Source organism: Gorilla gorilla, chromosome 22 (genome assembly GCF_029281585.2).
Source record: "Gorilla gorilla gorilla isolate KB3781 chromosome 22, NHGRI_mGorGor1-v2.1_pri, whole genome shotgun sequence".
NCBI classification, from domain to species: Eukaryota; Metazoa; Chordata; class Mammalia; order Primates; family Hominidae; genus Gorilla; species Gorilla gorilla.
The window spans coordinates 36,608,546-36,628,633 of record NC_073246.2 but is presented as its reverse complement, the minus strand read 5'-3'; the positions used below and the strand labels follow the sequence as shown (position 1 = coordinate 36,628,633).

The 20,088-nt window shown below is 46.2% G+C and overlaps 1 protein-coding gene across 2 annotated transcripts in view; it reads right to left on the bottom strand.

Annotated features, from left to right (window-relative positions):
- Nucleotides 1-5,789: 5,789 nt before the first annotated feature.
- Nucleotides 5,790-20,088, bottom strand: part of CLIC6 (chloride intracellular channel 6) — a 49,203-nt gene continuing 34,904 nt past the window's right edge. For both annotated transcript variants that reach the window (XM_031005221.3, XM_055373834.1), the window contains exons 2-6: nucleotides 16,791-16,900; nucleotides 16,121-16,246; nucleotides 15,384-15,490; nucleotides 14,652-14,833; nucleotides 5,790-7,902 (exon numbers count right to left, since the gene is read on the bottom strand). In XM_031005221.3, the coding sequence (XP_030861081.2) occupies nucleotides 7,741-7,902; nucleotides 14,652-14,833; nucleotides 15,384-15,490; nucleotides 16,121-16,246; nucleotides 16,791-16,900 (687 nt within the window). In that variant the 3' untranslated portion in view covers nucleotides 5,790-7,740. The remainder of the gene's footprint in view (nucleotides 7,903-14,651; nucleotides 14,834-15,383; nucleotides 15,491-16,120; nucleotides 16,247-16,790; nucleotides 16,901-20,088) is intronic.

The window sequence follows — 20,088 nt, the reverse complement described above, 5'->3', positions numbered from 1 at the left end:
ACAGAGGAGCTGAGCACTGCATTGTGATAAAAGTCACAAACATATCACAGTAAAATCATCACTTTTTTCTTCTTCTCAGCCAGCAAAACAGCTGAGGAACAGACTAGATGGTAGTCCAAGGACCAAGACCTGGCCAGCCAGAGGGACCAGGCGTCCAGACCCCGGACTGTTTTCAATACAGTTATACAATGAAATCAAATAAATGGATGTATTGATTGCTTGGCAATTAATGGGGGAACAATTAATTTGGCCATAGGATAGGGTCTCATCCCCATGGATGCTTGAGTGTCCAGCAGTGATCTCTGTGCTCCCACCAGCAGCGGAACCCCACTTCCTTACCCTCTGACCCCACCATGTGCAGGGTCAGGGGAGGAGCCATGGAGGAAGTTTGGGGGACACAGCCATGGGGTGCAGCGGGGAGACTGCCTTCTCCTACTGACCACCTGCACAGGCTGCCCTGGGCCTTCTGGGGCAGGAGCTATGAGGACAGGTGGGCCCAGGGAGGTGTGCTGGCCCCAGGAGCCAGGGCTAGCAAGGAAAGGAAGCAGGAGTCTCAGACCTCAGGATCCAGAACCTTGCCCCTTCCATCAGCTCCTCACCCATCTCTGAGCCATTGGCTCATTTGACTCCAAGAGGGAGCACTGGGCTCCTGGGTTTGGAGAGGGAAGGTTTCAGAGTGGTCAGAGAGTTCTCTCCAGTTTCTGAAGTACATGAGGTGGTGCCCAGCTACTCCCCCAACACTGTCTGTTTTCACAAAAAGAAAACGGGTGAGAGGTACCAAGAGCAAGTTGTCTTCGAGTTAGGCATGACAAGGGCCTTCTTGTCCTTGAAGGTATTTCCATGGCAAAACAGAAAGCCACAGGACAGAGGGGAGCTCCTCCTCCTGCAGACATTCCTTAGCACATCAGAAAACACAGCCTGACCATTTGGGTGTGGCCGTCCTGGAAGCTGGGGCTGAGACCAGCAGGGTCATTTCACGCTTGGCTTCTCTGGCCCGGAAAGGCCGCCCTTTGATGCGTGGGCCACCCTGGGCTGACACCCAGAGGGCTGGGCTAGGTTTGGATGAAGTCCCAAGGCTGTGTGGGCATCAGTCCATGGGGGTCAACCCAATAGTACCTGTCAAGGTAAAGCCCACCTGGCTTCAGGGAATGGGAGGAAGCGCCCCCTAGTGGTGAGGATGAGAGCCTGGCCTGGGTGGGAGGAGGGCTTTGACATTAGGGAGACCACCCACATTGATTGATCTGCTTTTCCACTCCTGAGAGCCTCAAGTAAACATCGCACAACTGAAAACAGTGTCTCCAAGCCAGACTAGAGGGCTCCCAGATAGAGCTGTCAGCCCACTGTGGAGGCTGTCCAGTTCACTGTGCCTGACAGACAGCTGGACCTGCCCTGGACAGCCCCCAGTGACCGGCCGAGGGGGACAACTGAGTAATGACCAATATCACAGGGTGCTGCCTTGTTGTAGGGAAGCAGGAATTCAGAGCATAACCGCCTTCTGCCTCTGTGAGGAAGGTTCAAGGTCTTAGACACTCGTAAACTCAAACCCTGTCCATTTTGACAAATTACGTTTTTTAGGGCTGTTACCCCATAAGAAGAACAAATTCCAGAAAAATTAAATTGTATACAGTCAGCTGTTTTGCAGCTTTTATAGAGAACTTCTAAGATACCACCTTCTATATGATTGTGAGATATTGTTCCAATTTTCCAGATGAGAAGAGTGAGACTGAGAGGTTAAATGTTCATTCAGATATGCCAGAGATGGGCCGGGTGTGATGGCTCATGCCTGTAATCCTAGCACTTTGGGAGGCTGAGGCAGGGGTGGGGGATCACCTCAGGTTAGGAGTTCCAGATCAGCCAGGCCAACAATGAGAAACCCCGTCTCTACTAAAAATACAAAATCAGCCAGTGTGGTGGTGCGTGCCTATAATCCCAGCTACTTGGGAGGCTGAGGCAGGAGAATCACTTGAACTTGGGAGGCAGAGGTTGCAGTGAGCCGAGATCGCATCATTGCACTCCAGCCTGGGAAACAGAGCAAGAGTCCATCTACACAGCTCACTGCGGACTCCATCTCTCAGGCTCCAACAATCCTCCTGCCTCGGCCTCCTGAATAGCTGGGACTACAGGCAGGCACCACTCCACCCAGCTAATTTTTTTTAGTTTTAGTAGAGACAAGGCCTTGCTATGTTGCCCAGGCTGATCTCAAACTCTTGAGTTCAAGCAGTCCTCCCACCTCAGCCTCTCAAAGTGCTGGGATTATAGGCAGGCGCCATCCTGCCCGGCTAATTTGTTTTAATTTTAGTAAAGACAAGGTCTCGCTATGTGGTCCAAGCTGGCCTCAAGCTCTTGAGTTCAAGCAATCCTCCCACCTCAGCATCCCAAAGTGTTGGTATTGTGGGTGTGAGCCACTGCACCCGGCAGAACTTGTTACATCTTAATGCCAGGAAGGAAAAAGCAAGCAGGAAAACAAAAACCTTAATGCTATTTGAATACATCCTCTTTAACAAAACCAAGAAGCATTCTAAGCAAGGACGGTTCTGTCCCCAGGCCCTGGAATTCTCCTGGAACCTGGGTAGATCCAAAAGATTTAAAGAGGCTCAGAATGTCCTAGCAGGTGCTGGTTACATGTGTAGGTCAGAGCTTCAGAAACAGACCTAACTCAGACTCGCAAGTGTCAGCCACCTGGAAAGAGGGCTTTGCAGGGAGACAGAGCCCAGCAGATCGGCTGAACCGTGGGGAATCCTAGGCCAGCCACTGATGGCTACTGTCCTTGTCCACTCACCCAGGAGTACATCACAGAATCCACTACAGAAGGGGATCGAGGAAGAGATGGGAGAGGGAGCTGTCATCAAGAAAAATAGCTTCTCTTCCAGAATGTTGTTAGGACAAGCTTACAGAGCAAGGGGCCATGGGAGCCAGAACAATAGGGTAGGACTGAACAATAGGGTAGGCAGTCCCACAAAAGGGTAAAATGAATACAGGTTGGATAAGATCCCATTGGTGGCCCGATCCTAGGCCTTATAACCTAAGTAAATGGCTTCCTCCTCCCAAATATGCAGCTCCATGCTGCTGAACACAATTTCCTCTGGACCATGACTTGACCCGCCACTTCCCCAGGCAGCTTTCGACGCTGCCTGCCTAAATGGCCTCCTTCAAGGCAAGGCTCATAGAGGACTCCACCAGAACCCTCTGCAATGGGAACAATGACCATGTCAATCCACCAGCTGCAATGGCAGGTGCCACTCCTGCTGGGTCCCTGAGATCCCAGAAGCAGAAAGGGCTTCCTGATGCCCCAGACCTGCAAAGGCCCTGAGGAACAGTGTAGTCAGTCCCTCTGTGACCAGGGTCCACACACATCTCTTACAAAGTGGCCATGGCCTGAAATGCTTGTAATTTATTAAAGCAAAATACCAATGTGCGAAGGGAAATTGGCCACAGGATAATTGAGACTTACACCCATATATGGAAAGAGAAGTCATTTTGTCATGTGAATAGCATCCCCCAATGCATCCATTTCATGTATGTAGGGCTTTGTTAATTATGTGTGCTTAGAATGAAGGACATCTTGGTTCTCTTAACTGTAAAATAAAAGAAGGGTTGAGATTTTCTTGTAAAAAAAATTTTTTTTTAATGCCTGCTGGACATGGTGGCTCATGCCTGTAATCCCAGCACTTTGGGAGGCCACAGCGCATGGATTGCTTGAGCTCAGGAGTTTGAGACCAGCCTGGGCAACATGGTGAGACCCTGTCTCTACTAAAAATGAAAAAAAAAAAAATAGCTAGGTGTGGTGGTGTGTGTCTGTGGTCCCAGCTACTCGGGAGTCTGAGGTGGGAGGATTGCTTGAGCCTGTGGTGGGGGGTACTGGGGATGGGGTGCAGAGATGCAGTGAGCCGAAATCACGCCACTGCACTCCAGTCTGGGCGACAGAGTGAGACCCAGTCTCAAAAAAAATTAAAACGTAAAAAAAAAAGCCATTAATCTAAAATTTTCCAAAGCCTAATTATGAACCACTGGAAGGGGGAACTTCAGGGCTGGGTGGGTTGTGCTAAGAGTGAGTTACTGCTTATGACGGGGGGAGGGTGAGAGGGGAAGGAGTTCATCCTGCATGCGGGGTGGGGGTGGAGGGTGTGCATGAATGTCTGTCTGTGGGAGTGTGCTTATGAGTATGTGAGAGTGTGTGACAATGGTGTCACAAATTGGTGTATACACGTATGTGTGTCTAGTGTGTGTGTGTGTCTGTCTGTCCGCCTATCTTGGGGGTGAAGGGCTTGAACATATATTCAATTCTTAGAGATAGACTTATAGAATGGAAATGATTGAGACCTCTGGTCTCTGGAAGTCCTCTTCTGGGCGGATTCTGTCATTGCATTTCCGTATGCTGCAGTATCCACAAAGTAGAACCTTGTGATGCTCTCATGTTCCCTTCCAGCCTGCTTTAGGACATTCTGTGTTCTTAAGGAAAGTTTGGAGGCCGGGCGTGGTGGCTCACACCTGTAATCCCAGCACTTTGGGAGGCAAGGCAAGTGGATCGCCTGAGCTCAGGAGTTTGAGACCAGCCTTGGCAGCACGGTGAAACCCCATCTCTACTAAAAACAAAAAAATTAGCCTGATGTGGTGACACACCCCTGTAATCCCAGCTACTTGGGAGGCTGAGGCAGGAAAATCACTTGAACCCGGGAGGCAGAGGTTGCAGTGAGCCAAGATCGAGCCACTGCACTCCAGCTTGGGCGACAAAGCGAGACTCCACCTCAATTAAATAAAAAAAAAAGGTAAAGTTTGGGTTTTTATGAACTAATTTTCAAGCCTCTCGGGCAACTAGAATTGAGAATGGAATCCTCTCCGTCCAGAAAAACTTCCACACAGCCTGAAAAGAAGAATTTGTTCATTATTCGTCCATGTTTACATTTTGTATGGTATGTCTTGAAGAACAAATGCATTTTGTTTTTTAAAACACACTGTAATGAAGATTTTGGTCCAGCAGAACAGCCCTGGAATATTTCTTACCTCCTTACACACATGTAGGTTTTTAGGGGAATCAAGAGGTGTGGGCTGGGGGCGGAGCTGAAGGCAGAGTTGGGACAGGGCTGGGGAAGACCACCCAGAACCAGCTCCTTTCCAACAACTCCACATAAAAGTAGAACACCCAGCAGGGTGTCTATGCCAGTCACCTGGACAAGGACTGTTCATGGGTGTCTTTGGAGGCCTCTTTAAGGTTCCTTTAAAATGTCTTTGTGATTCACAATTGAAGTACGGATTATCTCTACTTCAAATGCCCGTAATCTCAGGTTCAAACTTGCTCTCACCATTATTTTATTTTATTTTATTTTATTTTTTATTTTATTTTTATTTTATTTTATTTTATTTTGTTTTTCATTTCATTTTATTTTGAGACAGGGTCTCACTCTGTTGCCCAGGCTAGAGTGCAGTGGTGTGATCTCAGCTCACTGCAACCTCCACCTCCCAGGCTCGAGGTATCCTCCCACCTCAGCCTCCCTAGTAGCTAGGACTACAGGTGCCCACCACCATGCCTAGCTAATTTTTGTATTTTTAGTAGAGATGGGGTTTCACCAGGTTGGCCAGGCTGGTCTTGAACTCCTGACCTCAGGTGATCTGCCTGTCTCGTCCTCCCAAAGTGCTGGGATTACAGACATGAGCCACTATGCCAGTATGCCGGGCCTGTCCTCACCATTTTAAAAGAAGCCCGTACCATTCATTTTATTTCTTGAAACCTAAATGGAGAATGGGGAATGCAAAAAACAAACAAACAAACAAACAAAAACAAAAGAAATTGGTTCCATTTAAACATTTTTATAATTTGTTTCATTTTCAAGGCACAAAGAGTTTATGTCAATCATTTTAATGTCTAAGAATACAAAGTTAACACTAGTAACATCTGGTAGTCTAATCATTTATCATGCTTAAATGTAACATTACAAAACTACATTTTAAAATCTGCCCCCTAACCAGATGTGAAACAACGTGGACAAGGGTGACATGTGCTAGACCCAATCTCCAAAAACGTATGGTTGACAAAGACAGCCGACTGCTGGGGCAAAACTGCAGCAGTCATAATCGAACAGAGAAAGAGGCCACTCTATTAAAGACTTTGTTTCTTTTGCTAGACATTTTTCACCTAATCCCAGGATAGTTTCTGTTAATGCATCTTACTCTCTTTCAAACGAATCGCCCCTAGAGCAGGTGTACACATTAAAAATGAGCTTTATAGCATCAAACACATACCACAACCAACTCTACAAGGACGGTTTTCTGTAAGATGTGTACGACTGTCCGAAGAACACATTCTGGCTGATAAGTCTCAGCTCCTGTGAGGTCCTGATGAGTATCTAAACAACCTCACATTTTCTCTTCCACGCCTGGGGTTAAGGCCAGCACTCAGCCCACACACAAAGCTGTGATGAGAGGTTGGTTAGGGATGGTGGAGGCAAAGCCACAGATCAGCCAGAAACTCTTTAGAGTCAATAGTTTCTACTCCCTCCCTAACTAGACCGTTTACCAGAACTCTCCAGGACTTGTCACCATGAATTTAATCTCCCTGGATTTTCCCTGCTTGATGTCTAGATGAGACAATGAAGGGCAGAGAAGTATTGCTAGCCCCACACGATACCACCAGCACTGAGGGACTGCAGCCTTGGGTCTCAGAGAGAGCCGCCCGGAGAAGGAACCAAAGTGTGCTTGGTTCACATTTCAGGGCAGGGAGGTTCTCCAAGTTGCAGCAGATATTAAGAGTCCTGCTGAAGGCAGTCTCTAAGAGAGGGGAGGGAGCAAAGACAGGAAGCTGGAACCAGAGACACGGATAAGCACCCTCCCCCTTGCCCTTCCTGGAAGCAGAGGCAGTGGCATCCTGGAGGCAGAAATGAGGCAGAGTGGGGGTGACCCAGGGCTTCTGGTTCCTGCTGGTCATTGCGTGCGCATCTGTGGGCTTCACAATTCCCCACTCCTTAAAATCTAACCTCAAGCATCTTCTCTGGCACTGCGGTGCCCAATCTTTTTGTATGGTGTAAGTCCTCTGTGTATGATCATCCAGGAATTACCAAGAGGTCCCCTCACCAGTGCTTTAAAATAAAATAATGCAATACCATATATGAATGAAATTGTGTGTGTGTGTGTGTGTGTGTGTGTGTGTGTGTGACAGAGAGAGAGAGAGAGAGAGAACAAGATACTGAAGATTTGGAACATGTTCTACAGTAAGTTTTCGGTAATTAAGTGGAGTAAAATTGAAGGCGATTGTTAAAATGTCCTTCTTTACACCCTCTGATATTGCTTTAAAATATCAAGATAGGTGTGTCTCATTTTGTAATTACAAAGCAGTATTTTCATTTTGAAGAAAATTAAACTAATGTTTTAGAGAAGAAAAACAGGCTCTCAATGATTTAAAAAACTCTCAGAGACCAGTTTTTTAAAAATTGAAGGAATTGAACCCAAACCTAATTTGTTTTCAAACTTAAAATGAAAAACACGTGCCCTAAATATCATCGATTCCAATGTCAGTGAATGCCACAGATATAAATTAACTGGACAATTGGTGTGTCTAACAACAGATACTGGTATATTCAGATACACAAGTGAGTTGACAAATTACAAGGCCATGTATCATTTGGGGTTGAGTGGATCCCACTATGGGTGTTATTTTGTGAAGGACTTATTTGGAGGAAATGCATAGAACACACTGTTTTCGTATCCTCGCTCACTCAACTGAGAAATAAGACAGAAAACAGCCCAGCTTCATTTCATTCTTTTTGCAACATCTGAATATGCGTGTTCAATCTCTTGATCAGCTGGACACGTATTTGTGAACTCATCTCTAGCATAAGCATTATTCAAGTATCTCCAGATGCCAGTCATTTCAGAAGGAAATTCAAAATCTCTGTACTTCTTGGCCACAATCTGAAAATGAAGAGAAAATGATCAGTAAAGGGAAAACTTGCTAAGGTAGGCTCCCAAGTCAGACAGTCCATTCTTCTGAGGCATGTAATACATTCTTTCCCAGCTTCCCATGTCATCCCGCAGTCATCCAGGCTACCCACCACGGCATCTTGACTTGCATAGGGCCATCTTGGGTGTGGGGAGGGCTATGAAGTTCCTGTACTCACTACAGTGACTGCACACAGTTCTGCCCACCAGTTTGTCACAGACGGGTCTTGGAATCCGCTGGCACGAGTATGCTCTGGACTCTGGTGGATTTCTCTTTGTGTTGCCTGTTACTTTCTTTCCATATGTTGTGCTACTGTGTTATTTGGTGCTACGTGAATAAAGACGCATGGTGGATCTGCTGCTTAAATGGTGCCCTCTCGTCTTCCTACTTGCTGAACCTCACTTCTCCAGTCCCAAACATCTGTGCATGTTAATCCTCCTGAATGCCATCATGCTGCCACTAAGAGCATCGTCTGATCGTGGGGCCCGCCTGTGCGGAGGAGAGATTCATGAACAAAGCAGATGCAAATCCCTACCCTCATGGGGATGGTGGGTGTAAGGAAAAAGCAGTCGAGAGACAGCACCAAGAGAAACACAGCGGTGTGAGATACTTCCTCTAGCAAGAGGGGTACAGTTGGGGAATTAGTCACAAAGATGTGCAGAACACTGGGGACTATACCAGTTTGCTAGGGTTGCCATAATAAAGTAACACATGCTGGGAGGCTTAGAACAACAGAAGTTTACTGATTCCTAGTTCTGGGGTCCAGAAGTCCAAGATCAGGGTATCAGCAGGGTCATGCATCCTCTGAAGGCATTAGGGAAGGCTCTCTCTCCACTTCTGGCAGTGCCTTGGCTGTGCAAGCATAACTCCATCTTCACAGAGCCTTCTCCCTGTGTCTCTCTTTCCAAATTTCCCCAGTTTGCAACGATACTGGCCATCCTGGATTAGGTCCATCTCACTCCAAGATGACTTTATTTTAACTAATTACATCTGCAAAGATCCTATTTTTAAATAAGGTCACATTCTGAGCTACTGGGGGTTAGGATCTCAACACAGGAATTGGGAGGAGGGCACAATTCAACCTGAAGTGGAGACCCAGAGCCACAAAGGCCAGTTGGGCTTTGCTGCCTCCCGTCCCACTGGTTCCCAGGATGTCTGCATGATGCAGGCATGGGGTTAATGAGAAGATCTTTGGGGCTTACTGCGCAGACTTTGGAGGCCAGCAGTCATTGATGCAATGTGACAGCAAAGAAGGACCATATAATTTTCAGAGAGCCTCCTAAATTGTTTGACACCTCTTCCTTGAATGCCAACTTCTTGCTGCTCATGTTAAGAAGTCCGTTTTACTTTTGTTTGTACATACCTGATTTTTCTTTGCCCATCTTTTTATTTTAACATTCCTGAGTACATTGTTTAAGGCCACGCCTATGAACGTGACACTGAACTTGGTTTTCTTTCTTCTGTATGCATGTGTGTGTCCCTCTTTCTGGTCACTTAAAAGTTTTATGGTCATGTTAACTCTCCAGTGGTTTCCTACATAACTTTAAATATATAGGAATTCTCTATTTCTTGATTTATCAAGTTTGTTTTTTTTTTTTGTTTTTTTGAGACAGTCTCGCTCTGTCACCCAGGCTGGAGTACAGTGGAGGATCTCGGCTCACTGCAACCTCCACCTCCCAGGTTCAAGCGATTCTCCTGCCTCAGCCTCCCGAGTAGCTGGGATTACAGGTGTGCACCACCATACCTAGCTAATTTTTGTCTTTTTAGTAGAGACGGGGTTTCATCATTTTGCCCAGGCTGATCTCGAACTCCTGGCCTCAAGTGATCCACCCACCTCAGCCACCCAAAGTGCTGGAATTACAGGTGTGAGCCACTGCACCCGGCCTTGATTTACTAATTTTAGATGCTGCCTGTTAACTCCTGATGATGACAAATGAGGGAATTTATGTATCTATGCTTCTTTCCATTTCTTCTGTATTATCCTCCTTCCAATGGTGGTAATGACATAGTTTATTATATTCTGACTCTATTCTGTCCGTATAATTCCCACTGCTGTTTGATCTTAGGACTAGTTTCAGATTTAAAGGGGTTCTCTGTTTAGGGCCTGTTCTTTTATTTCACACACCTTCCCTGATTCTGGATTCTTACTTTGATTATGATTTTATTATTTCATCATAGAACAATTTTATGTTTTTTAAAAAAGAGACCAGAGGTCTAGGTGAAAACGGTAATTGCCTAGATATAAAATTCTTACCTCACACATCATTTTCTTTAATTCTCTGTAGATGTTAAGCCACAATTTTCTGAATTTTAATGGGTTCATGAAGACATCTGGGGCCAGTCTGAATTTCTTCCCTGTTTCGGTGGCTTTACTCTATTTCATTCTTTTTATTATTATTACTGTTGTTGTTATTACAGTATTATTATTGTCTAGGTGCCAAAAAGGGTTGTTTTTTATTCTCAAAGCTCAGTAATGTATCAAGTATGTCTCAGTGTGTTGATCTTTCTGGGGCAATGTTTAACATGGCATGTCAATTTAAACTAAAGATTCAGGTCATCCTTTAGTTCAGAGTAATTTGCCCATTGAACATTCTCTCGTTTTCTTTTTTTCTTTTTTCCTTTCCTTTTCCTTTTCTGTTCTCTTGTTCCTGATCATGTATATCTGAGATCTCTCTAATCACCTTTTTTATTCTTCCCCACTTGATTTTAGATGATTTTCTCAGGCTTGTCTTCCAAATCACTGACAGCAAGGCTACAAACACATTCCACATACCAAAACCAACTCTACAAGATGTGTGCGAATGTCAGAGGAAATCAATTTCAGCAATGTCTTCGTCTGTGTCTTACTGCTTCTAACAGGACTTTTATTTCTGCAGTTCTTTTATTTGTCTTTACTTTTCTTCTTGAGCTCTTCCAGCCTGATTTCCATCCCCTTTGTGATAATATATTTTTGAACATCTTGTGTCTTTGAGATTTTTCTCAAAAAGCCCATATTCTCTTTCATTTCTTTGAGGCTGTAGAAAAATTTCTGTAAGAAACATTCTTTAATGTGCTGGAGGAGCAGTTCTTGATCATATATGTATTTCCCATCTGTCTTTTTCTGTTTTTGTTTCTTGTCTTTATCATTCCTCCCCCCACCCCCTTCTTTTCAATCAACTCTGTCTACCCCAAGGTCTCACTGGCATTCTCTCTGGTATTGGCCTTCTTTGAATGAGGCAGATCTACTGGACCTATCATTTGCTTAAAAGCAGTGGGGTGTGCAAAGGGAGTGAGACAGGGCAGGTGGCCAACCAACTGGAATATTTGCTCCCAAGCACCTTGTCGCCAACCACTGCTCTGCCCCAGAGAGACACATTAGAGTTGGGGTTAGGGCTGGGGTTAGGGTTAGAGTTACGGTTAGGGTTAGGGTTAGGGTTAGGGTTAGGGTTAGGGCATCCTCCACTCTGAGGCTCACAGATTAGGCAGAAGGCCACTGTGGCTAAAAACGAAGTTTGGGCAATTCGTAGTCTCTCTCTTGACTGGTTGGGGCCTAGATTCTTTTCTCTGCTCAGCAGTCACAATGCAAAATGCCACTTCCCTCCTTTCCTCCCTCTTTACTTCCCCTCCAGACTGTTCCTCTGGATTAGGTGCTGGGTCACAGCCTAGAAAGATGGCGTCTCTGTGTGGCTCCTCCTTCAATTCTGCCTCCCTAGAGATCTCAGCTCAACAAGGGTCTCTATAGGGAAGTTCTGTGATTCCCTCCTGGCCCATCTCATGCTCTAGGCCTCAAGCAAAGAAGTTTGAGTTGGACATTTCAGGACTGTGTTCTTTACCTTTTGAGAAATCTGAACTTTGCTAAAGATACGGAGAAACATGTAATGGTTCTGTGGCTCCTCCCACTGAAAGAAGCTTCCTACTCTTTAAGTCGGTGATCTGTCATCCCTTTGTAGTTTTACAAAAAAGATGAAGCTAATACCCTATTTTGATATTGTTTTTGCTGGGTTTCTGGCAGGGGAATAAATTATAAATCCCTTCACACTCTCATCTTTTACCATAATTCCCTTAGATTGATTCTCATTTCCTTTCAGAAGTACTCCATCCTGGAAGATCATTAAGCTGTTGGGTATTGTGAGTGCTAAATGGCCTTGCAGATTTTTCTTCTGGGTCTTATAGTGGAGCCATGAACTGCAATCTCACTCTAAAGCTTACCCTTTCTACTGAAATTTAAAATCATCTTTTCTCATGGGAGCTAAACAAGGGGCCATGAATGCTCTGTGGCTGGGATATTTCTCCCCCTCTTCTTCAACTTTCATGTGTTTCTGCAATGCTACGCTGGTCACAGTAGGGACTAAAAAGCATTTACCAAAAGGGACTCAATCAAAACACAACTACATAAATATCCTGTTAGAAGGCAGCTCCCAAATTTAGCAGGTTTTGAGGGGTGGAGATGCTTTCATTAAATTTTGGATGTCTGTGGACTGGCAAAGCTATTGAAAAGACATCTGCCCAAGGGATCAGCAACCTCCTGAAGGCCTGCATTTCAAGTCAGTATCCTCAAGCACAAAAAGGAAGGGAGAAGAAGGGAGCGACAGGGCCAGGACTGAGAGGGGAAGAGGATAGAAAGAAGAAATGCAGGAAGACAAAGGCAAAAGAATGAAGCAGAGTCACCAGGGGGGCCGGGAGCCCACAGGAGCCTCAGCACCGTAGACTGTGTGAAGCTAACATGTAATTTATTTATTGATTTATTTGTTTGTTTATTTGACAGAGTCTTGCTCTGTTGCCCAGGCTGGAGTGAGTGCTCACTGCAACCTCCGCCTCCTGGGTTCAAGTGATTCTCGTGCCTCAGCCTCCCGAATGCATAGGACTACAGGCGCACACCACCACACCTAGCTAATTTTTTTATTTTTTGTAGAGATAGGGTTTCTCCATGTTGGCCAGGCTGGTCTCAAACCCCTGGCCTCAAGTGATCTGCCCATCTTGGCCTCCCAAAGTGTTGGGATTACAGGCATGAGCCGCTGTGCCTGGCCGCTAACTTGTAATTTCTAAATGCTAACTAAATGTGTTATTAGAACAAACAGTCCATGACTTATTTTTCCTGGTGTTTCTCCCATCTCCCCTACACTTATACCAACCACCTGGCTCTGGCCCTGGCAGGATTTTAATCATAAAAATGCCCCAGAGCCAGGCATGGGCTTCTTCCTGAGGTATCTGGAGTTGCTAAGGGCCAAGGACATAGCAATCTCATCACAGCAATCACATTCAACTTCTATAAGTGATAGAGCGGCTGGGAGTGCTGCTGTGCTGAGAGACAGCAACAGCTGCAGAGTCCGAGTGTGGGGATATCCGCTTGGAGCTCCAGGGGTCACTGTTGGAAGCTCTGATTTACTAGCGCAGGCAGTGGATCGGGGACTTACATTTCTTGTTTTTTTGGGTTTTTTGTTTGTTTGTTTGTTTTTTGTTTTTTTTCTGAGACGGAGTCTTGCTCTGTCACCCAGGCTGGAGTTCAGTGGCGTGATCTCGGCTCACTGCAATGTCTGCCTCCCGGGTTCAAACGATTCTCCTGCCTCAGCCCCCCAGGTAGCTGGGAGTACAGGTGCCCGCCACCACACCTGGCTAATTTTTTGTATTTTTAGTAGATAGGGAGTTTCACCATGTTAGCCAGGATGGTCTGGATCTCCTGACTTCGTGACCTGCCCGCCTCGGCCTCCCAAAGTGCTGGGATTAGAGGCGTGAGCCGCCATGCCTGGCCCGGGGACTCACATTTCTAAAAAGCTCCCCAGACAGTTTGTATGCCTACTAACGTTGGAGAACTACTGGTCTGGGAGGTCTTTAAGCCCTAATAATACATGACTCATGGCTCTTAAATCATGTTCAGCTACTATATGGGAAGGCAGGGCAACAAATATGGCAGAGACTCAGCCGAAAGCTGCCAGCTGCTTCCTGGATGTTGAGGGTCAATGTTTTTTTTTAAATAAATAAATAATTAATAACCTAATTGTGTTTAGAGATGGAGTCTCACTCTGTCACCCAGGCCAGAGTACAGTGCCACCTCCTCAACTTGCTGCAGCCTCAGGTTCCTGGGCTCAAGTGATCCTCCAGCTTCAGCCTCCCATGTGGCTGGGACTACAGGCACACACCACCATGCCCGGCTAATTTTTTTTTTTATTTTTTGTATAGATGGGGTTTTGCTATGTTGCCCTGGCTGGTCTTGAACTCCTGGCCTCAAGCAATCCTCCCACCTCAGCTTCCCAAATCACTGGGATTACAGGCATGAGCCACTGCACCTGGCCAAGGGTCACTGTTAAAAGCTAATAGAACACTCCTCTGTCATCCCTAGAAGGAGCCATGTGGAGCCCTACAATCACCAACAGTAGACTGAGTTCACATTTGAATAGCCCCAGATTCTACGAGCCTCATCTCTAATTCTCAATTGCTAATGCCAGGTATAATCTACGAAATTCCTCAGGCTGCTTTCACATAACCTGTCTTTAGGCTGTGTGAGTCAGGCTGAGAGAGAAGCAGAAGGTGGGGCCACGTTCCCAGGCACTTCCTGAGAACACCCGAAGCCCATCTTCTGTGTGTGTGAAAGCTGGGGCTTGGCTGCCCCGAACAGAACTAGTGTTTTTAATCCAAGTCTCCACATTTCAGACTGTTTAAATGTCTGGCCCATACACAAGTAAAAACAAAATAAAACAAAGCCCCGTTCGTGTACTCGGCACACGTGTCAGGAGGGAAGATGAACCTTAATAATATGGAGCTTGGGTAAGAGGTTGCAGTCAGCCAGCGTCAGCTCGTCCCCATCCAGAAACTTCCTTCCAGAAACAGTGACATCCTCGGTGCTGTAGGCATCTATTTCATCAGGCAGAGGGCTATTTAAGTAATTATCCAGCTTCCTCAGGGCCTTCAGCAGGTTCTTTTCATGAACTAAAACAGAAGGGCAAGATATCACAAAGAGAGGTTTGCAAGTGCATGTCACTTTTCACTAGCTGTGATGGAGTTTGCTTCCCTTCCTCGCTGAGACGTGGCCAGCAAGCAATGGGTGCTGGGAAGGCAACAGGTGGATGTAGAATATCTGAATAAAGGGCTCACTCCTCCCTGGAAAATCACACTGCTGTCTACACAATATTGCTACTTCTAGAAGTGATTTATTTATTCAAAAATACTTATGGAAAGCCTGTGGAGAGACGTGGACTGGCAGAAACATCATTGAACACGATTCCCATGGTGTGTCCAGAACACCTGGGTAATGACTATTTTCCCTAAAAATGTTGTTTTCTGAGTTCCCAGCCTCAAAAGAAGCATTCATCTCTTGAAGCCCATGTGCAGATTCAAAGTTGGAGGCACTTTTTCTGTAGCTCCAGACTCACTTCTCTACCCACTGGGAAATAGATGGGAATACCCCAGGAGCGTATGGGCCGCCATGCTAAGACTCAAGTCTGTGTTGAAACAAAACAGGAGGATGGGAGGTACTCACTCTCGTTTGCATCCTTCTTCGTGTTTTTTATAAACGCTGAGAATTTGGCAAACACGTCATTTCCTGCGGAATTAGATTCGGGATGTTGGGTCCCCAGCTTGGGATACCTTGAAAAGTTCAAAATTGGAGGATCACAGACAAGTGACGTTTTAGTGAAGATAATACTATACAATGGAGAAAAACAGCTTTCTCTGGGTATAAAAATGAAAAGCTTTCCTTCAACGTTTTCCTGACCCTTTTCCTCTCAAAGGTTGGGAAGTAACACCATCTAGGAGAATGGCACTGGACGGAGAGGTTTGGATTGTTGTTGTTTCCTGGCAGTGGCCAGTCCTGGGACACAGGACCCCACCTGGCCTTGCTGGTCTCAGGTGCCTCCCTAGTAAAACGAAGGGGATGGAGTAGAAATAGCTCCCCCGAGGTCCAAAAATCCATGATACTTCTTCCTAACACATACTCCATAGCTTCCAGCAGGGCGTCTAGGATACAGCCAACCACCCACCCTGGACCCATCTCCTCCCACTTCCTGCCATCAAACTGTGATTGCCAAGCTGCAGGTGCAGCACAATGAAACCCAGGTCCCCGAACTCTAATCTGGTTACACCAGGGGTATGATTAAGGAAGTGAGCACCGTGGGCTGCAGAAAACCACACACACACACACTGCCCAGAGCTTTAGAATTGACTACTAGTGGGGGAAAGTGACAATCAAGTTATGAACACTGGTTTTCTGAGGCCTACCTCGGGGGAGCTAATTTCTCCTCTAAGAACTCCTCGATCTTATTCACATCCGTCTTGACTTCACCATCAAAAGTCATAAAAGGAGGGTTTGTTCCGGGAGCCAGGTTCTGCAGGTCTGCGGGTTTCCTAGGTGGGAGGAAACAGCAGTGTTTATGGGCCACCGCGAGAATCTGGACTCATTTCCAGGGCTTAGCCGTGTCCTCACCAGTTTAAAAGAAGCAGCTCTTGAGAACTGCAAAGTAGATGGTGGGTTTACGAAAATGTCTTGCTGGCGATGAAAGTAAAGGCATTCGTTAACAAATGATGGGCTTGTTGAGGTGCCCCTTTGTGAATATGGAGCACAAAGGGGTACATCAACAAACGGAGGTGAAAAAGTTAACTCTCCCCAGTGTTATCAGCCAGGGATGGTGCTCAGACAGGCTTGGGAGAGTCACAGCTGACCAGCAACTGGAGGAGCATGTTCTTCACGGCACCCCCAACTCCTCCTCCTTCCTGACTCCAGCCCAGCCGACCCTGTCATGACTGCTTGGCCCACATGTGGGCTTCAGTTCAGACTCCGACTGAGGATGGGCGTGCCCATGCAGCACCATGGGCCTCAGGTCTGTGTGTGTGTGTGTGTGTGCAGAGAACTAGGTACAGTTATTTCAGTAAGGCAGATGCCTTGTCTTACCTTTTCAGGTCCACTGTGGTCACATTAAATATAACGCCTTTCAGCCAGAGAATCATAAAGAGACGCTGAGAAAACGGGCAATTTCCGATACTCTCACCATCATAACCAGCCTACAAGTGGAGAAGGAGATTTCTATCTGAGCCAGTCTCACAATTATAAGTGCCAACACCACAACATGCACATGCAAAATCATTGCAGGTTGATAAGAACGGTCAGGATGCTGCGAATACCCTCCTGAGGCCATTTTACCAGCCTCAACGTGGAGTTGGCAGTGGATGTAGGGGTTGGGGGAGAGAACACCACACACACACACACACACACACACACACACACACACACACACATATGCACATGCACATGTATGCACTGCACTGAGCATTTTCTTTCTTCCTTCCTCACCACCTCACCACTACCTGCCACACTGGGCCTCTGAGCAGCAGCTCACTGATGGAAGGAGCAGCAATGGGAACTCCCTTTATCACCAAAGGTGAAAAAGAAAGGCACGCCCTTTCCTTCCCTCTATCTCTCGATCCTCTCCAAGGATCAAATATTCTTAGCAGCTTTGGTATAATAGCTAAAACCTGGAAACAACCCAGATACTATCAAGAGTAGAATACGTGTGTCAGTTTAGTATTTCCATGCCTTGAGATACTACACCACAATGGAAAAGAATTAGCTATTATACAAGCAACAGTGTGGGTGCATCTCACACACACAATGTTGAGAGAAAGACACCAGACTCAAAGCTTCCTGCATGATTCAGGGTAGGTAGAGGGCAAACTTGTCTATGATGGTGGAAGTCAACAGCAGATGTCCCTGGAAGATACTATTGTCTCAGAAGGACAAAAGGAAGGCTTCTGGGTGGTGGCAATGTTGTTCTACGTCCTGATCTGCACGGTGGCTACATGGGTGTATGTGAGTGATAAAAGTCTTAAGGTTTGGGTACTTTACTGAATATAAGTGATATGGTTTGTATATTTGTCCCAGCCTCAATCTCATGTTGAATTGTAATCCCCAGTATTGGAGGCAGGGCCTGGCGGGAGGTGATTTGGTCAGGGGGTGGATTTCTCACGAATGGTTTAGCACCATCCCCTTGCTGCTGCCCTTTCGATAGTCAGTGAGTTCTTGCAAGACTGACAAGATTGAGCTGTTGAAAAGTATGTGGCACTTCCCTCTCTCTTGCTCCTGCTCTGGCCATGTGATGTGCCTGCTCCCCCTTTGCCCTCCTCCACGACCGTGAGCTTTGTGAGGCTGCCCCAGAAGCTGAGCAGATGCCAGCACCATGCTTCCTACAAAGACTGCAGCATTTGAGCCAATTCAGCCTCTTTTCTTTATAAATTACCCACTCTCAGGTATTTCTTTATAGCAACGCGAGAACAGCCTAACGCAGTAAGTTTTACCTAAATACAAAAGAAAAGAATGTTAAAATAGTAATTTAAAAAATATACAGAGTTCGAGTCAGTGGGTCCTGCTGCATGGGGCCTAGGAATGTGAATTTTTAACATGTTCCTCCAAAGTGATATAATGCCAGTGGTCAGAAACCATGCTGTGAGAAGTTCAGCCTTAGTCCAATCTTGGGCAAGAGATAAGGCTGATGCCACCAGCATTATTGTCAATGGGTAAGACAAAACAATGTGAACCCCCAATTGGATGGTCCATTGATAAGAAGACTTGCAGGATGATATCACTTTCCAGGTGATAAATACAGCTCTATAAACACAGAGTTAATAGGTGACCTTACTGCATATGAAGGGGCACCAATAGACCCAGATTACTGAATTCAGAGTCCCTAAGCTCTGGTCCTGTGCGTCACATCCTCTCCCACTCTCCCCTCCCCAAGCCAGCATTAATTTCCTCTCTGCCTATTAGAGGGGAGCGTCTGAGAATCTCTCCAGGTATCTTGAAGTTGCTGGGAGCCTGAAGGGTGGAAGGTGGACAATTATGACACATACATCCAAGTGGTCACAATAACTCCCAGCAGATGGGCCCTGAAAAGCATCCCCTCGTCCACCTGAGGCTGTTCCCCACCTTGGGGTCCCACCACCCTATGGCCATTTCAAAGGCCACCCCCATCTCCTCCTCACTCCCTGTTCTGGAGCAAGGGGAAGTGCAGAGCTGAGTTAGAGAAAACTCCCAGTGGCTGATGACCTGGGAACCCTCTTAAACTGTGGAACTTTCTTAACTACTGCAGGTTTGAGCACAGTCAAGCCAAGCAAAGGCAGAGCGGGGAGAAGAAAGTGCAAGGACGCATGTTTTGGCCAGTCTCGACTTGCTCTGCAGCTTGTAAACCTCTCATTTTTATAGTAGTTACATGAAGCACAGCAAAGTCTAAAATAAGTTCTGCGAAGTGGGGCAGCTGTGTTCGTTTTTTCTCCCGTCTCTCTAATCTTTGGAACCCTCTTATAACTCACTGTGTATGTGGCAAATCTCTCCTGAGTGTGTGTGTCCCATTCCAGTGAGGGGCATCTTGTTCAAGCACCCCTTTACGAAGCTCTGCCTCTGGAATGGACCCTTCTTGCAGTGGCCTCTTTCCACCGTGGCATCTGCAGAATAATTATATTGCACGGGGCTCTCCGCCTGCTCGGTCTCTGGTCTCAAACTCAAGTTAGTGATTTCCCTTGAAATTGTTTTTCTTGCTATTTCCTGAACTCTGGCAGCTACTTCTTTAGGGGGAATAAAGCCGGTAGGAGCAATAAATTTTTCAAAAAATAAAAACTGCCTTAGTCATCCAACTCAGTAAAAACTTAAACTTCTTAACAGGCCCCTTCTCGGATCTGCCACTGGGATGGAACATCTGGCCAGAAACAGGATGGGACAATATCTGTTCGGCCACAGCTTAAGACACGGAAGAAAGTTGCAATTATACATTTCCCCCTTTGTGGCCTTAAAACCAAACTGTGTCCCGACCCAGCATGGCTAGTGAACCAAAGGCTGTTAGGCATTTAGAATTAGCCAGCAGCGGTGACTGCCAATAAAACAGAATTTACATATCCAGTATTGCCTCATCGCAAATTGCTCTAAAAAATTCCTTTCTGTCTCAGTCTGTTGTAAATGAGGGGGTTACGGGAACATGGTGGGAGTGACTGGGATGACTTGCTGCCTAATTTTATTACTTTAATGTGCTTCAGGGCCTGGATGTGCCAGCAAAAATAAAGGCGAAGATACGCCATCTCCATTGCCCATTATTGAGCAATAATGGGAGAGGATGGCCTTGGTCATATTCATTAGCCCGACAAGATGATGGGATAAAGACATATATTCCGAGGGAATAACTGACACTGTCGCCATAATTGGGACA